This window comes from Moschus berezovskii, chromosome 14, assembly GCF_049115385.1.
Source record: "Moschus berezovskii isolate FMDL1 chromosome 14, NW_MosBer_1.0, whole genome shotgun sequence".
Taxonomy (NCBI): Eukaryota; Metazoa; Chordata; class Mammalia; order Artiodactyla; family Moschidae; genus Moschus; species Moschus berezovskii.
The window spans coordinates 10,889,869-10,912,626 of record NC_142473.1 but is presented as its reverse complement, the minus strand read 5'-3'; the positions used below and the strand labels follow the sequence as shown (position 1 = coordinate 10,912,626).

At 39.5% G+C, this 22,758-nt stretch overlaps 1 protein-coding gene across 2 annotated transcripts in view; it reads right to left on the bottom strand.

Moving 5' to 3' along the window:
• The window catches only part of TRPC6 (transient receptor potential cation channel subfamily C member 6), a 172,060-nt gene that overhangs the window by 16,463 nt on the left and 132,839 nt on the right, over nucleotides 1-22,758 (bottom strand). For both annotated transcript variants that reach the window (XM_055422891.2, XM_055422892.2), the window contains exons 5-7: nucleotides 12,497-12,713; nucleotides 4,032-4,265; nucleotides 1,032-1,296 (exon numbers count right to left, since the gene is read on the bottom strand). In XM_055422891.2, the coding sequence (XP_055278866.1) occupies nucleotides 1,032-1,296; nucleotides 4,032-4,265; nucleotides 12,497-12,713 (716 nt within the window). The remainder of the gene's footprint in view (nucleotides 1-1,031; nucleotides 1,297-4,031; nucleotides 4,266-12,496; nucleotides 12,714-22,758) is intronic.

Below are 22,758 nucleotides of genomic sequence, written 5' to 3'. Positions count from 1 at the left end.
TGATAACATAACTTCAAACCACAGACAGTAACATTTAAATAATCCATAGTTTTGGTAAAAGGAATATTAAATGTATTACTTAATAAAAATAATGTAATCTTTTATAGTCCTTTTGTGTTTCCTGCTCATCTACACTTCTAATATCCAGTAAATAGATAATAGTAAGTGTCTTAAGGTGTCTTAAGGAAATATGATAATGATAATATATGAAAATATGATAAACTGAACTTTATGGGAATATGCATAATAGGTTATGCTTCGATCAGTACTTCTCACTAACATTTTTTCGTTGTTCTTCAGTCGCTCGGTCGTGTCCGACTCTTTGTGACCCCATGGACTGTAGCGTGCCAGGCTTCCCTGTCCTTCACTATCTCCCAGAGTTTGCTCAAATGCATGTCCATTGAGTCAGTGATGCCATCAGTCTTTACTAGCATCAAGGTCTTTTCCAATGAGTCGGCTCTTCGCATCAGGTGGCCAAAGTATACCTGAATACCTAATATTTGAGTAATGTATTCCAAACACACTTTATAAAAAACATGTGTGTCCATGGTGAACATAAGTTAAAACCCTTGTTGCTGCTGGTAACTCAGACTGATTTAGGAAGTAACCATTCGCTTGGGGCCCCAGGAGTCTGAACTGAGCAGGACACAGCAGTGAGAAGCACAGATGCTAGGGTCAGTGGACCCGGGACTATGTCCTGGCTTTTCTACATACTATCAGCTATGAGACACTCAGCATGTTGTTTAACTTCCCTGAGCTTCATTTCCTTTTTGTGTGAAACAGAAATAATCAGATGATGTGTGTGAGGTAGCTCCAGGCCCTAAAATTGTTAACTATTATTACTTACTATTAGAAAGGTTGCCTACATTGCCGAGTTCTTACAACACATTTCAAACTTCTCTCATACTGCTAAAGAGTAGCTGGAAATAAAGTCTCGACTAAAACATTATTTATCCCACTGTTGCATATGAACACTATTAGGCTGAAGTTCAACGACAATCATCATGATTAAAAGAACCAAAAACACCTACGTTGTGAAGGCTTCGTTTTGCTTCGCACCAATATAGTAGGAATAGAGGTTGAACATTCCAATCATAAAGGCCACAAACACCATGATGAATATGACCATGAACTTGAAGATATCTTTTACCGTTCTTCCAAGTGATATCTGCAGAGGTCCAAAACTTTCATTTGCTGGTAAAATGTAGGCTATTCTGGAGAAACTTAAAACTACAGCAATTGCATAAAGACCTTCAGATATAATTTGAGGATCAGAGGGGTCCCACTTTATCCTGGCTAGGAGGAAGGAAAGACAAAAGTTATGATGAGTTTATATTTTTTTACTTGGGGCGTCCCTGGTAGCTCAGATGGTAAAGAATCTGTTTGCATTGCAGGACACCTGGGTTTGATCCCTGGGTCAGGAATAACTCCTGGAGAAGGAAACTTTTTACTTAGGTAACTTCTTTTCTGGGATAGAAATATAATTACATTAGCAATCCAGTTCCTGATGGAACTTCTTTAAGTGTCAGGTATACTTGAGCTTCTGAATTTACAAAGAAAATTACCCCCTGGTTTACTGGCAGTTTTCCATAACGATATAGCATAATGGTTGAGAGTACAAACTATGCACTTGGCTTATGTAACCATGCCAATATTCTTGCCTAGAGAACTCCACGGACAGGAGAGTGGTGGGCTATAGTCTGTAGGGTCGCTGAGAGTTGGACACCATTCAAGCGACTTACCACACATTCTTGCATGCATCTATCTATCTAAAATCAACTAGAAGAACTAGCACAAATTATTTATCTTATTAATAGTTTTAATTTCCCATCTTTAAAAATGACATACTGCTTCCACTCTATCATCTGTTGTGAGAATTTAGTAAGTCAACATACATTCAGTGTTTAGAAAGTGCTTGGCACTAGCTAAATAGTAGCATTTACTATTTAATCTTAAACTATAATAAAAGAAAATAAGGCCCTAGTAAATGATATCATTATTTAGTCTTAAACTATAATTACACTATAAAGTAATTTGGGGCCTGTGCAGTACTTGTAGTTATTTAAACTTACTAAGGTAATTTATATTGGTCATTCAAGTCTATTTTTATCATCGAATGTAGTAATTATTCATTTATGAATTTTTCTGACATTATTACATCAGAACATCAAAAATCTAATTAAGAAGCCATTATGAAGAAAAATGCAAAGCAATGTGTAACAGAGAGGAAAAATATAATTATAAATTTGTATTTGCTTATTTGCTGAGAAGTAGAATTAGAAACAATAAAGTAATAAAAACAGTTTCTTTTTATACAGCACTTTGAATGTAAGTACAGTATATAAATAGTTTGACTTGTAAAATTCCATATGTTAAAAATTTTCTTATAAAATAATGGCTGTATTCCCTGTGCTGTACAATATATGCTTGTATAAAAGCCATACATATGCTCTAAAAATTGTTAAGTATTAAAATATTAAAGAGAAATAATAAAAAAGAAATCCCTATGTGATACAGCCAATAAAACTCATAGAGATGTCAACTGTATGTTAACTGACGTCTTATCAGAGGAAGACTTGAAGTAAGTAATCAAAGAGAACCTTTTTCCCACGCTAGGTTTCTAGAAGGAGAGATTTTCCCTAAGCAGATAACTGAACCTATTTATATTCCTTAGTCACTTTCCTTCTGGGGAGGTAGAATGACTTATCTGATTGCTAAACTGGGGTGGAAAACTGAGCATACTTGACTCAGCTCTGCCCTCTTTATCTTGGGAATTTTCTTCTGATCTTCCATGGAGGAATCACACATGATCAGATACCTGCTACTATACCCCTCTTTGGATATGACTGCCCTGTCCATGGCTGCCTGGAAATTGGAGAATACATCTGCCTAAGCCTGGGGTTCAGTATTGCTAAGCCAGTTGACTAATAAACTCAGAATTATATCATCCACGCTAAACTTTGTCAGTATTAAAGGTGATGATTTGACCTAATGTTGGCGCTTTGTTTTATTTCTCATCTAGTTCAAAGGCTTCCTTAATGGCTCAGCAGGTGGGTTCTATCCATGGGTCAGGAAGATCCACTGGAGGAGGAAATGGTAATCTACTCCAACATTCTTGCCTCAAAAATCCCATGATGACAGAGAGCCTGATGGGCTACACTCCAATGGGTCGCAAAAAGTTGGACACGACTGAGCAACTAAGCACAGCACAGCACTAGTTCAAAGTCTCGGTGAGAAAAAGGGGTTCTATTTATTGGGAGCCTTCGATGATTCCCTTGCTTTCAAATAGTTTATATGCCTTAAACAGAAATGGTACTTAAATGTGTACTATTTTTAATAGACAAGAAGAAAAAAATAAATCCACTACATAATACCAGCATTCTCAATGAAGTTTGGCAGTTAGCCAATTAATACCAGAGATAAAAAGGGAGATGATTCTTATGATTGAGAGGTTTTCTGGCCAGAAGAAATATCAGGAAAGAAGTAGAAATCATAATAAAAGATATAGATAATCTGAAGAAGCTGGAAACTGACCAATAATTTTATGAGAATTGAGTAATAACCAAACTGCTACTGATGTATTCCTTTTTTTTTCATCATTTTATTTATCTAAAAAAAATTTAAATAAATTTTTATTAAAGTATAGTTGATTCACAATGCTGTGTTAGTTCCTGCTTTATATAGCAACAAGACTCAGTTATACATATACCCACTCTGTTTTAGATTCTTTTCCCATATAGGTCATTACAGAGTATTGAGTAGAGTTCCCTGTGCTATACAGTAGGTTCTTACCAGTTATCTCTTTTATACAGTGTAGTGTGTATGTGTCAATCCCAATCTCTCTCTTGTGTTTATCTCTACCTTCCCTTCCCTCTTGGTAACCATAAGCTTGTTTTCTACATCTGTGACTCTATTTCTGTTTGGTAAATAGGCTCATTTGTACCATTTTTTTTTTTTAAGATTTTGCATACAAATGATATCATATAAATTCTGCATTTTACAAACATATTGACTGGGTACTGCAAACTCACCCAAATTGTAGTATTTCACATTGTCTCCCAGTGTGACTTTTGTCAAATCCTTTAAAGTATCATTTGCATCAATGATGCTCTGGGCTTTGGAAGCATGCCAAAATGCCATGAATCTTGCAATGAATGATGCTGCAAAGATTGCCAGCATTCCAAAATCAAGCATATTCCACAACTCAAACAAGTACTCCTTGGGGCCTTGAGTCCAAATTTCTTTACATTCAGCCCATATCATGCCTGTATGGGAAAGAGGTTAAAATAGGGGTTAAAATCCAATTTCATTCCAGCCTTAGTTTTTCAACAAAACAAATTTAAAAGGTCTCAGGCTGACATTCAAAACCCTTCAAAATATGACCTCATCTTACCCATTCAGCCATAATTATCCTGTCCCTACAAATCCTATAGTCCAAAAATATCAGTGTATTATCATAAAGCAATTTGACAAAGTTCATTAAGGGCATTCAAGCAGCAAACATAATTTGATCCATTAATTCTGTACATAAGATGTTCATTATAGGATACTTTATAATAAAAAAAATATGCAAACACACCGATATTAACATCCTCAAAATTGAAGTAATCACGGGACTTTCACAAATAGACTATTATGTAGACATTTCATATGATATTTTAATTACCATGGAATAGTGGCCACAAGACTGTGCCCCATGGGCCTCCAAATACAGGAATTCAACTGGCCGTGGGCCAAAGCTGCAGCGCTCTGAAGACTACAGACGCTTTTGCCCTAAGGCCATGCCTCCTGTGGGCTGCTCCTCATGAGTGACTGAGGGCACCCCTTTTTGGGAGTCATGGGACTCCTCCGATGGCTAATGGCTCAAGGATCTCTTGACAGACTTGTCAAACTTTCTTTAGACGGAATGGAGATCTAGGGTGCTTCTGTCCTACCTTCCTTCCCTCTCTTCTGCCCTCAACATCAACCTTGCATCTCACTCTTACAGCCCTTGCAGGTTTCTTCAGCTCCCTCCCATTTCTCTCACGTAGAATTTCCCTTAATAAAATTGTTGCATGTTAAATTCTGTCTTTGCATATGCTTCTTGGAGGACCTAGACTAATACACAATGGGAAATGTTTATGTCATAAACATTCAAGCATGCCAAGTAAACATTTTATACACTCTATGATATTGTGTTTAAAACAGCATAGTAAAAGACTAGATGGAATTACAGGAGCATAGTAGTAGTAGTAGTAGTTTCTTCATGGAGGAATTATTAATAATGTTGCATATCCACTCTATAACTTAGTGTATTACTTAGGAGCACAGGTTTAGGCATCAGACACCACGGCATCACTGATGCAATGAACATAAACTTGGACAAACTTTGGGAGATGGTGAGGGACAGGGAGGCCTGGAGTGCTACAGTCCATGGGGTCACAAAGAGTTGGACATGGCTGGGTGACTGAACAATCACAGTCATCCATTTGTTAGCTGTGCGATCTTTGGCAACTTACTGAAATGTTCTAAAACTCAGCTTGCAAAATGGGGATGATAGTAGTTTGTACTTCATAGGATAGTATGTATGATAGTAGTACTTCATAGGATGGTTATGACTTAAATAACATATGAAAAATGCATAGCACAGTGTCTGGCACTTGAAAAAAATAACTAATTGAGAAGTTACTATTTCAGATTTTCTATGTCTGGCACATATTTTCTTTCTTTATTAAAAAGAAGTAACTTTACCCCTATTATCTTTAAGATATCCTAATCTCTGATGTCCTGTCTCCTCCTAGAGCCATCTGGAGAAACATAACCTAAACACCAACAATTCCTCAATTCTACCTCCCAAGAAGTCTCCATGGTCCTCTAGTTGAAATTAATCTTCAGCCCTTTCTGCCACTAATCACCTTCCCCAAATCCCCATATTTGTCATGAACCTTTATCACAGAACCTATGTGAATCATTGCAGAGCCCTGTAGGGGTTTTAAAAAGCCATGTTCTCTGTTCTAACAGCTTGTACGTGCATGCTAAGTCACTTCAGTTGTATCTGACTCTTTTCGACCCCATAGGCTATAGACTGCCAAGCTCTTCTGTCCATGGGATTCTCCAGGTAAGAATACTGGAGTGGATTGCCATGCCCTTCTCCAGGGGATTGTCCCAACCCAAGGATCGAACTTGTGTCTCCCGTGTCTCCTGCATTGGCAGGCAGGTTCTTTACCACTAGCACCACCTGGGAATCCCCTTCCAACAACTTAACTGTGCTTCTCTCAAAATCAGCATTCAATGTATCACATGCTTTCTTATTTTGAAATTATTCCAAATTTAGAGAAGGCTGGGATTGAATTCATATATACTTTGGTGGATCAAATTTATTAATAAAATAGGAAACACTGCATGTGTCCACTCTTGCACACACACACACATGCACACACACACACAAACTATAAGCAGGAGTGAAAAAATCTGAGGGCAGTCTTTGTGTGGATGTTATCCCTGGGTTCCCTCCAGCTTCCTCAATAGGAAACACGGGTAGTTTAGAGTAGCTGAAAAACAGATTACTGAGGGTTTTAAATTCATATAGTCTAACTGTTTTCAAAGCTTCTCTTCTTCTTCCCACTTCTCCTCCATCTTCTCTCTCTTTACGGGTACAGTTCTTGGAAAAAATGGTATCTTCCCAAATCTTAAAAGATAAAACAGATACAGCAAACCATTCTGTTTGAATGAAGAATTTCTATATTTTCTGGGGACACCCAGGCCTTGCCAAGCATAGTTCGAAATTCTCCATCTAGTCCAGTTTCTCCACAAGCAGAGAACTCCTCCACAGGGTGGAGTTTCTGCTTGAATATGTCCTGAGTTACTTCTACTGAAGGCTGCTCATCCCATTGTTGACTTTGCAGGAAGTATCCCTTCACTGTGAACCTGTTAGTACTAATTCTGCCCTCAAGAGAATGAATCTGCTCCCTCCACCTTTAAATTTCTTAAAACAAAATTTTTAAAAAAGCAAAAACACCTGTGCACTCATTAAATCTATTCTTCTAGAGCAGAGGTGGGTTTCCCATGAAGTGAGTGAAATGTGAACTCTGCTGCTGCTGCTGCTAAGTCACTTCAGTCGTGTCCGACTCTGTGTGACCCCATAGACGGAAGCCCACCAGGCTCCCCAGTCCCTGGGATTCTCCAGGCAAGAACACTGGAGTGGGTTGCCATTTCCTTCTCCAATGTGTGAAAGTGAAAAGTGAAAGTGAAGTCGCTCAGTCGTGTCCGACCCTTAGCGACCCCACGGACTGCAGCCTACCAGGCTCCTCCATCCATGGGATTTTCTAAGCAAGAGTACTGGAGTGGCTTGCCATTGCCTTCTCTGAATGTGAACTCTAGGATACCTTATTTGCCAAGGATCCTCCGAGGTCTCTGTTCTGTCTTCTTTTTCTCTAAATGGGGCCCTCTAAAAAACTAAATTTCAGGCTTAACAATCCCTAGGTTCTGCCCTACCTCCCGCCCTCCAGAGTAAGTTTCTCCAGTCCCAACAAGGGCTTTTCTGTTGAGAAGCCACTCGCTTTTCTGATGGCTTTCCACTTGGAATGCTCCCTATTTTGCCAGTTGCCTGCAGCTGTGGTCTAGACAGAGTGTGGCTCAGGGATGTCATTACAGCCCTTGCCTGCAGTCCTTCCCTCCTGTTGAAGAGTCAATCCTGCATTGCATTTCCTTCCTCGGCGCTCACACTGGACATTAGGCTAAAACTGCTGCTTAAGACCTTTTCCTGTGAAGTGTCACCAAGCACGTCTCCCCCTCCCTGTATTCCTGCTACCCTTCTCGTTTCTCCTTGCTTTGAGCTCACCACTCTTGTCTTGTCACGATCTCCTGCAATGCAAATTCCATCGTTCAGCTTTTCAACTTTTCAGTAAAAATTTTATCAATTTGTTTTCTGTGACCAATAATGTCAGTCTTTTCCTTCAAATCAGCGAGCATCAGACCTAAGTAGGCCACTTAATGATTATTTCCAGAAGGTACCACAACTTTCAGGAAAATTCAAGAAGAAAAATAAATATCAGTGTTAGAAACTGAACCAGGAGTCTAACACACGCTACAAAGTACAGTTGTCCATTCTGAGCTGTTCATTGTTTTCCCTTTAAATGAACACTGAGGTCATCTCTGAATCTCAAATATAAAGGTTACTGGGCCAGTCATTCGAAGGAAAATGCTTTTATTCATAAAATTAAAAGTTAACATTCTTGGTTTAGGTTTCCAAGTGAAAAAGGAAAAGCTTCTAATGCTTATATTAAAATACTAGTATGAGAAGAGTAAATTATGTTTGATAAAGAATAAGATGAACACGGATACACATGTATGTATGGCTGAGTCCTTTTACTGTTTACCTGAAACTATCACAACCTTGTTAACTGGCTATGCCCCGATACAAAATAAAAAGTTTAAAATAGAAAAAGAATAAAACGAACATTCATTATATCTAATCCCCTTACATAAAATTAAATGCTTTCAAAGTTTAACCTTGAATGAAAGAGTCGTATCTTGATTAATATCTTTTCAGTAGGAAATACCACTTCCATATAAAACATATGAACTCTTAATGAAGAGTTTAATAATAATCATAACCATTTGAAATTTATTAAACATTTCCAATGTGCCAAGTACTATATTATATATGTTACACATACTAAAACACACAAAATATGATGGCATATAGGCATTTACCTTGAGATAAAGTCAATGTCCAAATGATCATTCTTATTTTAAATCAAATATTCAAAGTGAGATGCAATATATTTCTTAGAGCTTTATAGCATAAGACAAACCAATTAAATTAGAAAAGAAAGAGTGAATAATCAAACTCTTCTTTATCAAAGGTTTACCTTAGTGATGCAATTCACATGTTAAGACACTATATTTTTCCTTGGAACATAACCAGGAAATGAAGTGATTCAGAAGTTTTGAATAACTCTCAATGCTGTTCAATTACCTCTTTTGCATTTAAAATGCTCATACGGTAATTTGTATAGTGCTTCATAACGTTTCAATTGATTATCCTATCAGCCCCAGAATGAGGAAGCAAGAAGATATCCCCTGCCACAGAAATGACATAAAATCGACTACAGATGCTTCTCCAGATCACCGGGGGAGAACCAAGCTTACGGACTGCCAACGGTTTTGGATAAAGATTCCTTGAGCTCTCTTCTCACGTCCTTCTCCACATATCCACCCTGCAAAACTTCCTGCATAGTCAGGACCTTATGGAGACAGCTGAAACTTTGTCCACAGTCTGGCTTCTCCGTGGGGTTGCATTTCCTATTACTTAGTAGACAGCTTCACCTGGAAATCCCATGGGCACTGCAAAGTCAATCTCAAGCAAACTTCCTTACCAGCTTTTCATTCTCCCGGTCTCAATCCTTACTTTCCCTCTGTTCTTCCTCTCAGAGACTTGCAGTCAGCACTTTAACCCAAGGCAGAACCCACAGCTCTCCTTTCTACGTGCAATGCATTGCCAGGTTTTTTGAAGAGTATCTTTTACAAAGCTCTCAAGTCCTTTTCTCACTCCCTGACTTCTGGACCCACGTTCCACACACGGATCACTTCAGTTGTTTCTCAGCCTCCTGACCCCCCTCAAAGCCACCCTCTACCTCACAGCCAACTGTGTTTTATAAAAGGTGAGGAAACAGCACCAATAGCTGAAAATCATCCTCTGGCCGTGTCTCCTCCCCTCTCTCACATCCATAAATGAGCCCGCGTTATAGCTGAGCCTAACACATGACTTGGCAAATGAGGTGCCAAGTATGGACCTAGTTCCACATCTTTGCCTTCAGCATTTTGATTCATGCCTCGTAGTGTCCTTCAGTTCAGTCCAGTCACTCAGTCGTGTCCGACTCTTTGTGACCCCATGAACCACAGCATGCTAGGCCTCCCTGTACATCACCAACTCCCGGAGTTCACCCAAACCCATGTCCACTGAGTCGGTAATGCCATCCAACCATCTCATCCTCTGTTGTCCCCTTCTCCTCCTGCCTTCAATCTTTCCCAGCATCAGGGTCCTTTCAAATGAAGCTCTTCGCATCAGGTGGCCAAACCGATGGAGCTTCAGCCTCAACATCAGTCCTTCCTTCCTCCCCATAAATAGTCAGTAGGATTAACATGCCCTTATCTTCAAAGTCTCAGATAGAATGTACTGTCTAGGGAGACCTTCTCTGCCCCCTCCATATCCCACCCGCTCAGATTTAGGTGCCCAATCTGTGTATGTTCATAACCCTCTAATAGCTCCTCAGTAATATTATTTGTCACATAGTTTTCTTTATTGATTTACTTGTTGACCGGCCTGCCCACCTCCAGCATACTTAACTTCCTTGACTCTAAGGACTACATTTTATTCACATTATCTTCAAGTGGGCCTTAGAAAGCATCACTACGAACAAAGCTAGTGGAGGTGATGGAATTCCAGTTGAGTTATTTCAAATCCTGAAAGATGATGCTGTGAAAGTGCTGTACTCAATATGCCAGCAAATATGGAAAACTCAGCAGTGGACACAGGACTGGAAAAGGTCAGTCTTCATTCCAATCCCAAAGAAAGGCAATGCCAAAGAATGCTCAAACTACTGCACAATTGCACTCATCTCACAGGCTAGTAAATTCATGCTCAAAATTCTCCAAGCCAGTCTTCAGCAGTATGTGAACCGTGAACTTCCAGATGTTCAAGCAGGTTTTAGAAAAGGCAGAGGCACCACAGATCAAATTTCCAACATCCGCTGGATCATGGAGAAAGCAAGAGAGTTCCAGAAAAACATCTATTTCTGCTTCATTGACTATGCCAAAGCCTTTGACTGTGTGGATCACAATAAACTGTGGAACATTCTGAAAGAGATGGGAATACCAGACCACCTGACCTGCCTCTTGAGAAACCTGTATGCAGGTCAGGAAGCAACAGTTAGAACTGGACATGGAACAACAGACTGGTTCCAAATAGGAAAAGGAGTACGTCAAGGCTGTATATTGTCACCCTGCTTATTTAACTTATACGCAGAGTACATCATGAGGAATGCTGGGCTGGAAGAAGCATAAGCTGGAATCAAGATTGCCGGGAGAAATATCAATAACCTCAGATATGCAGATGACACCACCCTTCTGGCAGAAAGTGAAAAGGAACTCAAAAACCTCTTGAAGAAAGTGAAAGAGGAGAGTGAAAAGGTTGGCTTGAAGCTCAACATTCAGAACACTAAGATCATGGCATCTGGTCCCATCACTTCATGGGAAATAGATGGGGAAACAGTGGAAACAGTGTCAGACTTTATCTTTTTGGGCTGCAAAATCACTGTGGATGCTTATTGCAGCCATGAAGTTAAAAGACGCTTACTCCTTGGAAGGAAAGTTACGACCAACCTAGATAGCATATTAAAAAGCAGAGACATTACTTTGCCAACCAAGGTCCATCTAATCAAGGCTATGGTTTTTCCAGTGGTCATGTGTGGATGTGAGAGTTGGATTGTGAAGAAAGCTGATCACTGAAGAATTGATGCTTTTGAACTGTGGTGTTGGAGAAGACTCTTGAGAGTCCCTTGGACTGCAGGAAGATCCAGCCAGTCCATTCTAAAGGAGATCAATCCTGGGTGTTCATTGGAAGGACTGATGCTAAAGCTGAAACTCCAATACTTTGGCCACCTCATGCGACAAGTTGACTCACTGGAAAAGACTCTGATGCTGGGAGGGATTGGAGGTGGGAGGAGAAGGGGATGACAGAGAATGAGATGGCTGGATGGCATCACCGACTTGATGGACATGAGTTTGAGTGAACTCCGGGAGTTGATGATGGACAGGGAGGCCTGGCGTGCTGTGATTCATGGGGTCACAAAGAGTCGGCCACAACTGAGCGACTGAACTGAACTGAACTGAGTCTATTCATTTATAAGTATCCAATTGAAATATCTTTCATTTGCATTATATTTAATGTCAAGCAATATGGATGACTGATTCTAAAGACAGCCTAGTAATTAAGTCTGCATTCCCTCTGTTTCACTTCCCATCTGGGAGACCTAGAGCCATAGTGTAGACATTATTATTATATGATAGATCAGACCACTAAGGCACAAAGACAGTGTGTAATGTGATGGATGTAAAATGATCTGAACAGTTCTTCAATAGAAGTGAATGGCTAGGACCTTCCATTCCTATTACAGTGCAATATAAAATCATATGGTTATTTTTAAGCTTGAAGTCACAGCTGTCCCAAAACATGAACAGCAGTTTTTCATCACTGGCAGGGTTTGATTCATACTATCCTGTTCATTTTCTTTCTGGGTTTTTCTTGGAAATCTAAAAAGCATGTGGCATGTGAGAGGACTGTGGTACTGAAAATGAACCCTAGATAACTGAACTTTAAAAACACAAAATCACGTTGTGCAGAGCACTGTATTATGCTGCATACATTTATATAACTGACATGTGAAGGAACAGGTGTCATTCAGTCGTATGCTACGGCTGCACAAATAAATGATGAGAGAAAATCAGTCTTTACCTATTACCCAGGAAATAATGAGCATCTCCATCCACGAGAAGCAGGATGTTTTCATCCTGAACAGCTGTTTTGCATGATCTGTGCTGGTTTCATTAGGAAGGATTTTGGTGCCTTCGAATCTGTCAGCTGCATTCATGACTAGCAGTCCCAGAAAAATGGTGAAGGAGGCTGCGTGCGCTACAAACTTCATGAACGGTCCACGCATTATCTTCCCCATCTGCCACAAAACACACCAAAAGAAAGTCTTAGCTTTGTTGTGTGCATTTTGAAAAACACACATGTGTATACAGAAGAATAAACATCTGTGCAGTCCAATGTTCTTCTAAGATAATTATGTCCATTTATAACTGATAATAGAAAAATAATCCTTTATGCTAATATAAAATTTGGTCTCATTGCTCATCTACATATGCTGATATTCTGGATTGATAGTTAAATGCATTCACTGCTATAAAATAATATTTAAGTTCTTAAAATATATGTGATACTGACAAAATATTTTATTAGTATAATAACAAAAGGCAGAGCAGAGTATCACAATTATAAAAACAAACTAGTGGGCATGAAGTGTTGAGGAAGCAGCAGTGAAAATATTAAACTGAATCTACTTTGCCATATATACACCCTTGGTTGATATTTGCCTTCCAGGCTTCCCAGGTGGCATTAGTGGTAAAGAACCTGCCTGCCAATGCAGGAGACACAGGAAATGTGGGTTCAACCTCTGGGTCAGGAAGATCCCCTCGAGAAAGAAATGGCAACCCACTCCAGTATTCTTGCCTGCAGAATCCCATGGACAGAGGGACAGAGGAGCCTGGCGGGCTACAGCCAATAGGATCACAAAGAGTCAGACACAACTGAAGTGACTTAGCACTAGCACTGTACACATATGTATTTCACTGATGTGGGTGCGAAGTACTGACTCATTAGAACAGACCCTGATGCTGGAAGAGATTGAAGGAGGGAGGAAAAGGGGATGACAGAGGATAAGATGGTTGGATGGCATCACCGACTCAATGCACATGAGTTTGAGCAAGCTCCAGGAGTTGGTGATGGACAGAGACCCCTGGTGTGCTGCAGTCCTTGGGGTGGCAAAGAGTCGGACACGACTGAGCGACTGAACTGAACTGCTGTGGCTGCAGATCAGGCTTCAAGTGATGTTGTGTGTTGGAGATGCTGTAAGCGGAGCAGAAGTCAGGAGTACCGAGAAGAGGACACCCAGCCAAGAGCAGGACAGCAGGGCAGGTCCCGTCATGCACTGGACTGACGTCCTGGAATGACACTGCATTGAAAGTCCAACATTTTAGGTTCAGGTTCCAGTTTCATTCCCTCATCAGCAATGAGTGAACTTCCTAAATTATGTGAAAAGCAGATTCTTCATATAAAATATGGAGACCATAAAGCTCCCGTGCATCAGTAGGGCAGGAATCATTCCCATCTGAGATGCACGCATTCTAGTCAGAGCAGAGGGGTGGTGTGTGCCCAAGATGTGTCTCAGGGGCTCTGTGCACCCCTGGAATGGTAAACAAAACTCAGTACACGCATGTAAGGATATTTTTTTCATAAGACAGGGGTGATAGCTTGCAACAGCTTTTTATATTAACTGATTATTACAGAAAAATATAGAAATTAATAAAATACAGAAATTAATAACAGCACCACTTATCCAGTACTTTTATGTGCTAAGTACTATTTTAAGTGGTTTATTAATTACATGTAACTGTTACAACAATACAAAGGGGTATATGCTGCTGAAATGCCCATTTTACAGATGAAGAAAAAGAGGAAGCAAGGTCCAGAAACTAGCTCCTTAAGTGGTAGAGCTGGAATTTGAACTCAGGTATACCTGGGGCTTCTGGGTTGCTCAGCTGGTAAAGAATCTGCCTGCAATGCAGGAGACCCCGGTTCAATTCCTGGGTTAGAAAGTTCCCCTCCAGTATTCCTGCCTGGAGAATCCCCAGGGACAGAGGATCCTGTTGGGCTACAGTCCATGGGGTCGCAAAGAGTCAGACACGACTAAGCACAGCATATTTGTTTAAGAGTTAATGTTTCTATTTGGTTTACAACACAATTTCTTATTTTCTCATGGAAGTACATATACACATAAATTCTTAGGGAAAAAAAAGGTTCTAAGGTTTTTAACAAAGCTAAATGCTATAATGGAGAAATGCAATCAATATTCTCTGCTCCTACAAACTTTATCGGTCTATATGGTTTTCAAAATCATAAAAGTTAGAGCTAGAATGAGTCACATAGCTTAGTCCCTTCTCTCTTAATTAGAATCATTTTTTTAATTTTTATTGGAGTATAATTGTTTACAATGTTGTGTTAATTTCTGCTATACAACAAAGCGAATCAGGTATATGTGTATATATTTTCCGTTCTTCTTGAGCCTTGCTTTCCCACCACCCCACCCCTGTGAATCGTCACAGAGCACCGAGCTGAGCCCCTTAGTGCTGTGCAGAAGCTTCCTGCTGGCTACCTATTTTACCCACGGGAGTGCACACACACCAGCGCTGCTCTCCCAGTCTGCGCGGAGCTCCCCTTCCTCCTCTGTGTCCGCATGCCCACTCTCTACGTCTGCGTCTCTGTTCCTGCCCTGCAAATAGCTTCATCAGTACCGTTTTTTCCAGATTCCATTTTTATGAGTTAATGTAGGATATTTGTTTTCTCTAACTTAGGCCAGGCAGAATGTCATGTTGTGCGTGTGTGTGTGTGTGCATGTGTGTGTGTTTATCTAGATTAATAGATCAATCTAGTTTTAAGTCAATGGATCCATACAGTTAGATATATTGCAGAGCCAATCCAAAATTAATTTGTAAAAAGTTGCTGTAAAAATCATGTCTGAAAAGCATACTTCCCTAAGTAAATGTTCCTTAGCTTGAATCAGAGTATTTTTGTGTGTTTCTTTTTAAGATCCTGTTTAAATAGAACACTCATATAAAGTTAAAACAAATGGGATAGAAAATAGGATTGATTTTCTTTTGCCTATTGTCCTTAGCCATGTTTTTCTTTAAGTATGAACTGTTAAAAACTGAACATTAATGCAACTTTAATTACTTTTCCATAGTGTACCACATATACAATTTTAATTCAACATTGTTATATATATAATTTATTGTGACTTGGCTATTTAATCATGTATTATATAAAGTTTAATCATGTGTATGAGTTTTATTTAATCATTTACTACAAGGTTAAATATCTTTCTGGTGAAAAAAATCTATCATTATAAATATTAAATAAACTATTTTAAAGTTCTCAATTTATTTGACTGTTGTGGAAAACCAGGATTGGGGCATTGATTGTTAGGAGTGAAATCCATGAAAAACTTATTTATTCCCTGCCTTGTTCAGGGGAGAATCAGAGGTGGCCTTCAAAATATAAAATAACAAAAACTCAAGAAAGCACAAACTAAAACAGGAGGAGGAGAAGAGAAAAGGCTAGGGACATAACAGAGTGAGAAGAGAGCCACTGATGTTAGAGTGGACCTCAAGTCTGGAGGGTCTGGAGCTTGCATTCAGCTGTCTGAACACATCTCAAGCCAGGGTTCAGTCATCCTGGGCGCTGAGCCACACCTCCCTCCTGACCAGGCTCACTCTCGCTCTTCACGGGGTTCCTGGCCCTCTGCAATCGACTCCTTCATTCCATCCAGAGGGCAAACAGGAGAATCAAACCAAGTACTTTTGTTGCTTATTAAAGGTTGTGGTTTAAAGAAAAAATAAAACAAGAAAACACATAAAAAGTTGGCTTACAGGAAACTAAAGTGATGTATGTGGATATTCATGTTTTCCATTTATTATCACAAATCATTGAGAGTTGCGTTTCCCTATAGAGATGCTAGGAGATTCAGTGGACTTTAGGAACTGGAGTTACTCCTTTGAGTTTACTATGAGTTACTCATAGTAAAATTTGTCATCTATATATTCTGTGATGTAAACAAATTTCTGAAAAAAAAAAAAAAACTGTAAAGAATAATTGACCAAAGTGAAAAACTGATGGAGTTTCAAAAGGGAGGAGATATTTGTATAGGAGCTGACTGTGGCTCAGATCATGAACTCCTTATTGCCAAATTCAGAGTTAAATTGAAGAAAGTAGGGAAAACCACTAGACCATTCAGAAATGACCTCAATCAAATCCCTTATGATTATACAGTGGAAGTGAGAAATAGATTGAAGGGACTAGATCTGATAGATAAAGTGCCTGATGAACTCTGGAAGGAGGTTCGTGACATTGTACAGGAGACAGGGACCAAGACCTTCCCCATGGAAAAGAAATGCAAAACAGCAAAATGGCTGTCTGAGGAGGCCTTACAAAAAGCTGTGAAAAGAAGAGAAGCGAAAAGCAAAGGAGAAAAGGAAGGCATCTGAATGCAGAGTTCTAAAGAATAGCAAGGAGAGATAAGAAAGCCTTCCTCAGCGATCAATGCAAAGAAATAGAGGAAAACAACAGAAGGAAAAACAAGAGATCTCTTCAAGAAAATTAGAGATTCCATGGGAACATTTCATGCAAAGATGGGCTCGATAAAGGACAGAAATGGTATGGACCTAACAGAAGCAGAAGATATTAAGAAGAGGTGGCAAGAATACATAAAAGAACTGTACAAAAAAGATCGTCATGACCAAGATAGTCACAATAACGTGATCACTGACCTAGAGCCAGACATCTTGGAATGTGAAGTCAAGTGGGCCTTAGACAGCATCACGATGAACAAAGCTAGTGGAGGTGATGGAATTCCAGTGGAGCTATTTCAAATCTTGAAAGATGATGCTGTGAAAGTGCTGCACTCAATATGCCAGCAAATTTGGAAAACTCAGCAGTGGCCACAAGACTGGAAAAGGTCAGTCTTCATTCCAATCCCAAAGAAAGGCAATGCCAAAGAATGCTCAAACTACCGCACAATTGCACTCATCTCACACGCTAGTAAATTCATGCTCAAAATTCTCCAAGCCAGGCTTCAGCAATATGTGAACTATGAACTCCCAGATATTCAAGCAGATTTTAGAAAAGGCAGAGGCACCAGAGATCAAATTGCCAACATCCGCTGGATCATGGAGAAGCAAGAGAGTTCCAGAAAAACATCTATTTCTGCTTCATTGACTATGCCAAAGCCTTTGACTGTGTGGATCACAATAAACTGTGGAAAATTCTGAAAGAGATGGGAATACCAGACCACCTGACCTGTCTCTTGAGAAACCTGTATGCAGGTCAGGAAGCAACAGTCAGAACTGTACATGGAACAACAGACTGGTTCCAAATAGGAAAAGGAGTACGTCAAGGCTGTATATTGTCACCCTGCTTATTTAACTTATACGCAGAGTACATCATGAGGAATGCTGGGCTGGAAGAAGCATAAGCTGGAATCAAGATTGCTGGGAGAAATATCAATAACCTCAGATATGCAGATGACACTACCCTTCTGGCAGAAAGTGAAGAGGAACTGAAACGCCTCTTGATGAAAGTGAAAGAGGAGAGTGAAAAGGTTGGTTTGAAGCTCAACATTCAGAAAACAAAGATCATGGCATCTGGTCCCATCACTTCATGGGAAATAGATGGAAAAACAGTGGAAACAGTGTCAGACTTTATTTTTTTTGGGCTCCAAAATCACTGCAGATGCTGATTGCAGTCATGAAATTAAAAGACGCTTACTCCTTGGAAGGAAAGTTATGACCAACCTAGATAGTATATTAAAAAGCAGAGACATTACTTTGCCAACCAAGGTCCATCTAGTCAAGGCTATGGTTTTTCCCGTGGTCATGTATGGATGTGAGAGTTGGACTGTGAAGAAAGCTGATCGCCAAAGAATTGATGCTTTTGAACTGTGGTGTTGGAGAAGACACTTGAGAGTCCCTTGTACTGCAAGGAGATCCAACCAGTCCATTCTAAAGGAGATCAATCCTGGGTGTTCATTGGAAGGACTGATGCTAAAGCTGAAACTGCAATACTTTGGCCACCTCATGCAATGAGTTGACTCACTGGAAAAGACTCTGATGCTGGGAAAGGTTGGGGGCGGGAGGAGAAGGGGACGACAGAGAATGAGATGGCTGGATGGCATCACTGACTCTGTGGATGAGTTTGAGTGACCTCCGGGAGTTGGTGATAGACAGGGAGGCCTGGCGTGCTGTGATTCATGGGGTCACAGAGAATCGGACACGACTAAGCGACTGAACTGGACTGAACTGAACTGATGACTGATTCATGTTAGTTTTGACAGAAAACAGCAAAAATCTGTAAAGCAATTATCCTTCAATAAAAAATAAATTAATTAAATTAAAAAAACACGGCAGAAAAAAAAGAAAAACTTGTTGGGCAAGGTCTGTATTTCACTGGTATGATCATCTGGCTACAATATCCGTTCCCTTTTTGGGAAATACAGATTAAATCTTATGCTACAAGTTGATGCTCTGACTAACTTTCAGTCCTTAAAGCTGAACAAATACAAATTAGAAAGATGGTTTTACAAAACAGATTGGCCTTAGATATTCTAACAGCCACACAAGGAGGAACTTGTGCCATTATTCATACCCAATGTTGTACATATATACCAGACATGAGTACTAATGTTACTCACTGTACTAAACACATGAACAAAATGAATCAGGCTATGGATACTCCTGAAGTCACAGTCATCTCACTTTGGGAAATGTTAACTAGCTCCCCATGGTAATAATTCTAACTGTTCTGTTTTTGCTGTTTGCCTTACATCTGTAACTGTGTAACTGGATTTGTTTCTCGCCGTCTGAAAGCTTTTAGGTTACAAAAGATTGTTCAAGCTCCTACGAGTGCCACAGCCTTCTCCAACTATTACTTGGGGCCCCTGGATCAGAGACCCTCCATATGACGGTTAGGAGAATATTTTGCCTCAATGATTTAGGGACCACACCCCTCAACAGCAGGAAGTAGTTATGTAAAGAAAACAATGCCCCTTTCCCTTGGCAATATAATTCTCCTAAAAGTAAAGGGGGGAGATGAGAGAGTCAATTCCTAGGCAGGTTGATAAGAAGTCCAGGGTCCCCAGGGAGAGAGGGGTCTGGTGTTTCTGAGGAAGAGACAGGAGTCTGGAATTCTCAAGGAGGAAGAAAGGAGAAACTTTTTTTTTCTCTACATTCCTTAGTCTTAGTCATATAAAACATTTTTTTTTCTTTAAGCCCAGAACTGATGATTACACAAAAAAACAATTCAGTTTAAACTCTGTACTAGGGATTATATAACAACAATGTAGCCTGCTTGAGGACAGTTTTTGCTTCCTGAAAACCTTCTCACTAATCCTGATATCTTAGAATGTATATTATGGGAGTGGGTCTGGTAGGGTCTTTCTATTGTTAAGTTCTAATCCTGTCATCCTAAAATGTAAATTGTGGGAGTGGATCTAGTAAGATCTTTTCAACCTTGAGACAGTCTTTTGATTTATTGTGATAACTAATTTAAAAAGTATATAACCCCCTTGAGAAAATCCCATGGATGGAGAAGCCTGGTAGGCTGCAGTCCATGGGGTCGCTAAGGGTCGGACACGACTGAGCGACTTCACTTTTCACTTTCACACATTGGAGAAGGAAATGGCAACCCACTCCAGTGTTCTTGCCTGGAGAATCCCAGGGACGGGGGAGCCTGTTGGGCTTCCGTCTATGGGGTCACACAGAGTCGGACACGACTGAAGTGACTTAGCAGCAGCAGCAACCCCCTTGTTAACTCTAGTGAAGGGGGCACTCTCCATCCGCCTTCTGATGTCTGTGTCAGAAGCTTTCTCTGTCCCTTTGCACTTTAATAAAACTCTGCTACACAAAAGAAAATAAAAAAACTGATGTACCTGAAAAATGACTGAAAGGAAGAACTTTAAATATTACATCATATTCTTTTTAAGTATGCATTTATGATCAAATAGCTATTAAATACCAATAGTAAATAGAAGAGGTTGAAATTAGTTCTAGCTGAAGCCAAAATGATTTGAAATCACAGCATGACCTATTTTCACTATAATGAGCATAAAACATATTTGGATTATGGTAGAAAAAAGAGAACAAGTAAGGACAAAAAAGAATTTCTTAAAGAGCAAACTCGAGGAATGAAAACCAAGCTCTAAACAGAAACAGGGACTCTGTCAAGGTGCTGCTGCTGCTGCTGCTGAGTCACTTCAGTCGTGTCCGACTCTGTGTGACCCCATAGATGGCAGCCCACCAGGCTCCCCCGTCCCTGGGATTCTCCAGGCAAGAACACTGGAGTGGGTTGCCATTTCCTTCTCCAATGTGTGAAAGTAAAAAGTGAAAGTGAAGTCGCTCAGTCGTGTCCGACCCTTAGCGACCCCATGGACTGCAGCCTACCAGGCTCCTCCATCCATGGGATTTTCTAGGCAAGAGTACTGGAGTGGCTTGCCATTGCCTTCTCCCTGTCAAGGTGCATAGGCCTGCAATTTGATCTGTATAATTTTCATGGATGTTTTTGAATTTTTAAGTAAAACAATATTTTAAATAAAAGTATCAATACAGCTTGAGTAATTTTCCCTTATTAAAAAAATTCTTTAAGCTGTAATATTTATATCTGTATCACTAAAGGGAAAATATAAAATATATTTTATAATCATGCTTCAAACCCTAAATAAGAGTCAGTAAAATAGATTTTAGATATGAGAAAAAAATACATTGACAGTGTCCTTTTAATTTGATTATTTGCCTTAATGATCTAAATGAGGATGAAAAACAGATGCCAGAAAGAAACATAGTCAGGGAAGAAGAAATAGTGAAGGAAATCAGGTTGATTAGGATTTAATCAAAAATTAAGAAATGTGCAACTCTAAGGAATGCCAAAAATAGTCTGTCAAACACCAAACCCTCTGAAAGGCATTATGTTTTTGAGCTCATTATGGAGAGGGGCAATTATTCACTTTAGAAAATATATTACAGTTTAACTGATCACAGAGTAATAACAAGCATAATTCAGTATAAATCTCGGAAGAACCCAGAAATGCGTGTAGAAGCAGAATAGAGACCACATACATAGATGTGGCCTTTGTTTTAGTAAGGAGGATTAATTAGCTTTTTCAAAATGAAATCTGTCATTCCTATGAAAAACGGAAAAAATGGAAAAGTTTAACTTTCTAGAAAAAAAAATCCAAGCTATAAATTCTAATTCTAGTAAATATCACTATTTTCATTTTATTTTCCTCCTTTATATTTTATTTATGAATCAATTTTTGGCCTTTATGGGGAAAACATTTATGATGATAGATGTTACCCTCAGGAGAAATGCCCAGTTTCTACCAGTTCTTATCTTCATCACTGCAAGTAATGATGAAGCTCCCACTATGTGAAAAAGGCTTTGCACCAGCTTCTTACTATAAGCCACTTAGAAACATTCCTATAAGGTTAAAGCACCAAATATGTGACTAAATAATATTTTTTTAAAATGTTGGCAATAAATAAAAAAACAATGGCAAGATGTTTGGACCCATGTGAAAATAAGCCATATCCAGGTTTAAGAACAGCAAGTGATTCAACTGGCATATCTACACCGCACATAAATAGATGGTCCAAAAGACATTTTAGCTACATCGCTTTAGAATTGTTTAAGTTTGACTCTCCGAGTTGAAACTTAAAAGATTCCAGAAATGTGCCTTCCAAAATATGAAGAATAAGATTGTTGGCAATGCAGGGCAAATTTCTATGCCTGTTAAAGAATGACAGGTCAACATTTTCCAACCTTGTTCTGAAAGGCTAGGTTCATTTGAGCAAACCAGTTTCATCAAAGTCTGGGCAGAAGGAGTCTGCTAAAAATAAAAACAAACAAACAAAAAAAGCTATCTTTGCTATCAGGTTACAATGTATTCAGTTCAGTTCAGTTCAGTTCAGTCGCTCAGTCGTGTCCGACTCTCCACGACCCCATGAATCACAGCACGCCAGGCCTCCCTGTCCACCACCAACTCCCGGAGTACACTCAAACTCATGTCCACAGAGTCGGTGATGCCATCCAGCCATCTCATTCTCCGTCGTCCCCTTCTCCTCCCGCCCCCAACCTTTCCCAGCATCAGAGTCTTTTCCCTATACTGTCCCAAAATAAATCCTCTTCATTGAAACAAGCATTATAGAGGTATTTACACAATTGTCCTTTATTTATATTAAGATTTATTAGTTAAATGATGAACAAAAACTTTCATCTCAAATTTTGCCAGCAGGGAGAATAACAAAAGAAAGCAATCTTTAAGGATGTTATTTGAAATTCTGCTCAATGCATGCTTCATTAAAAATGTAGAAATATATGCATAGGCATGACTG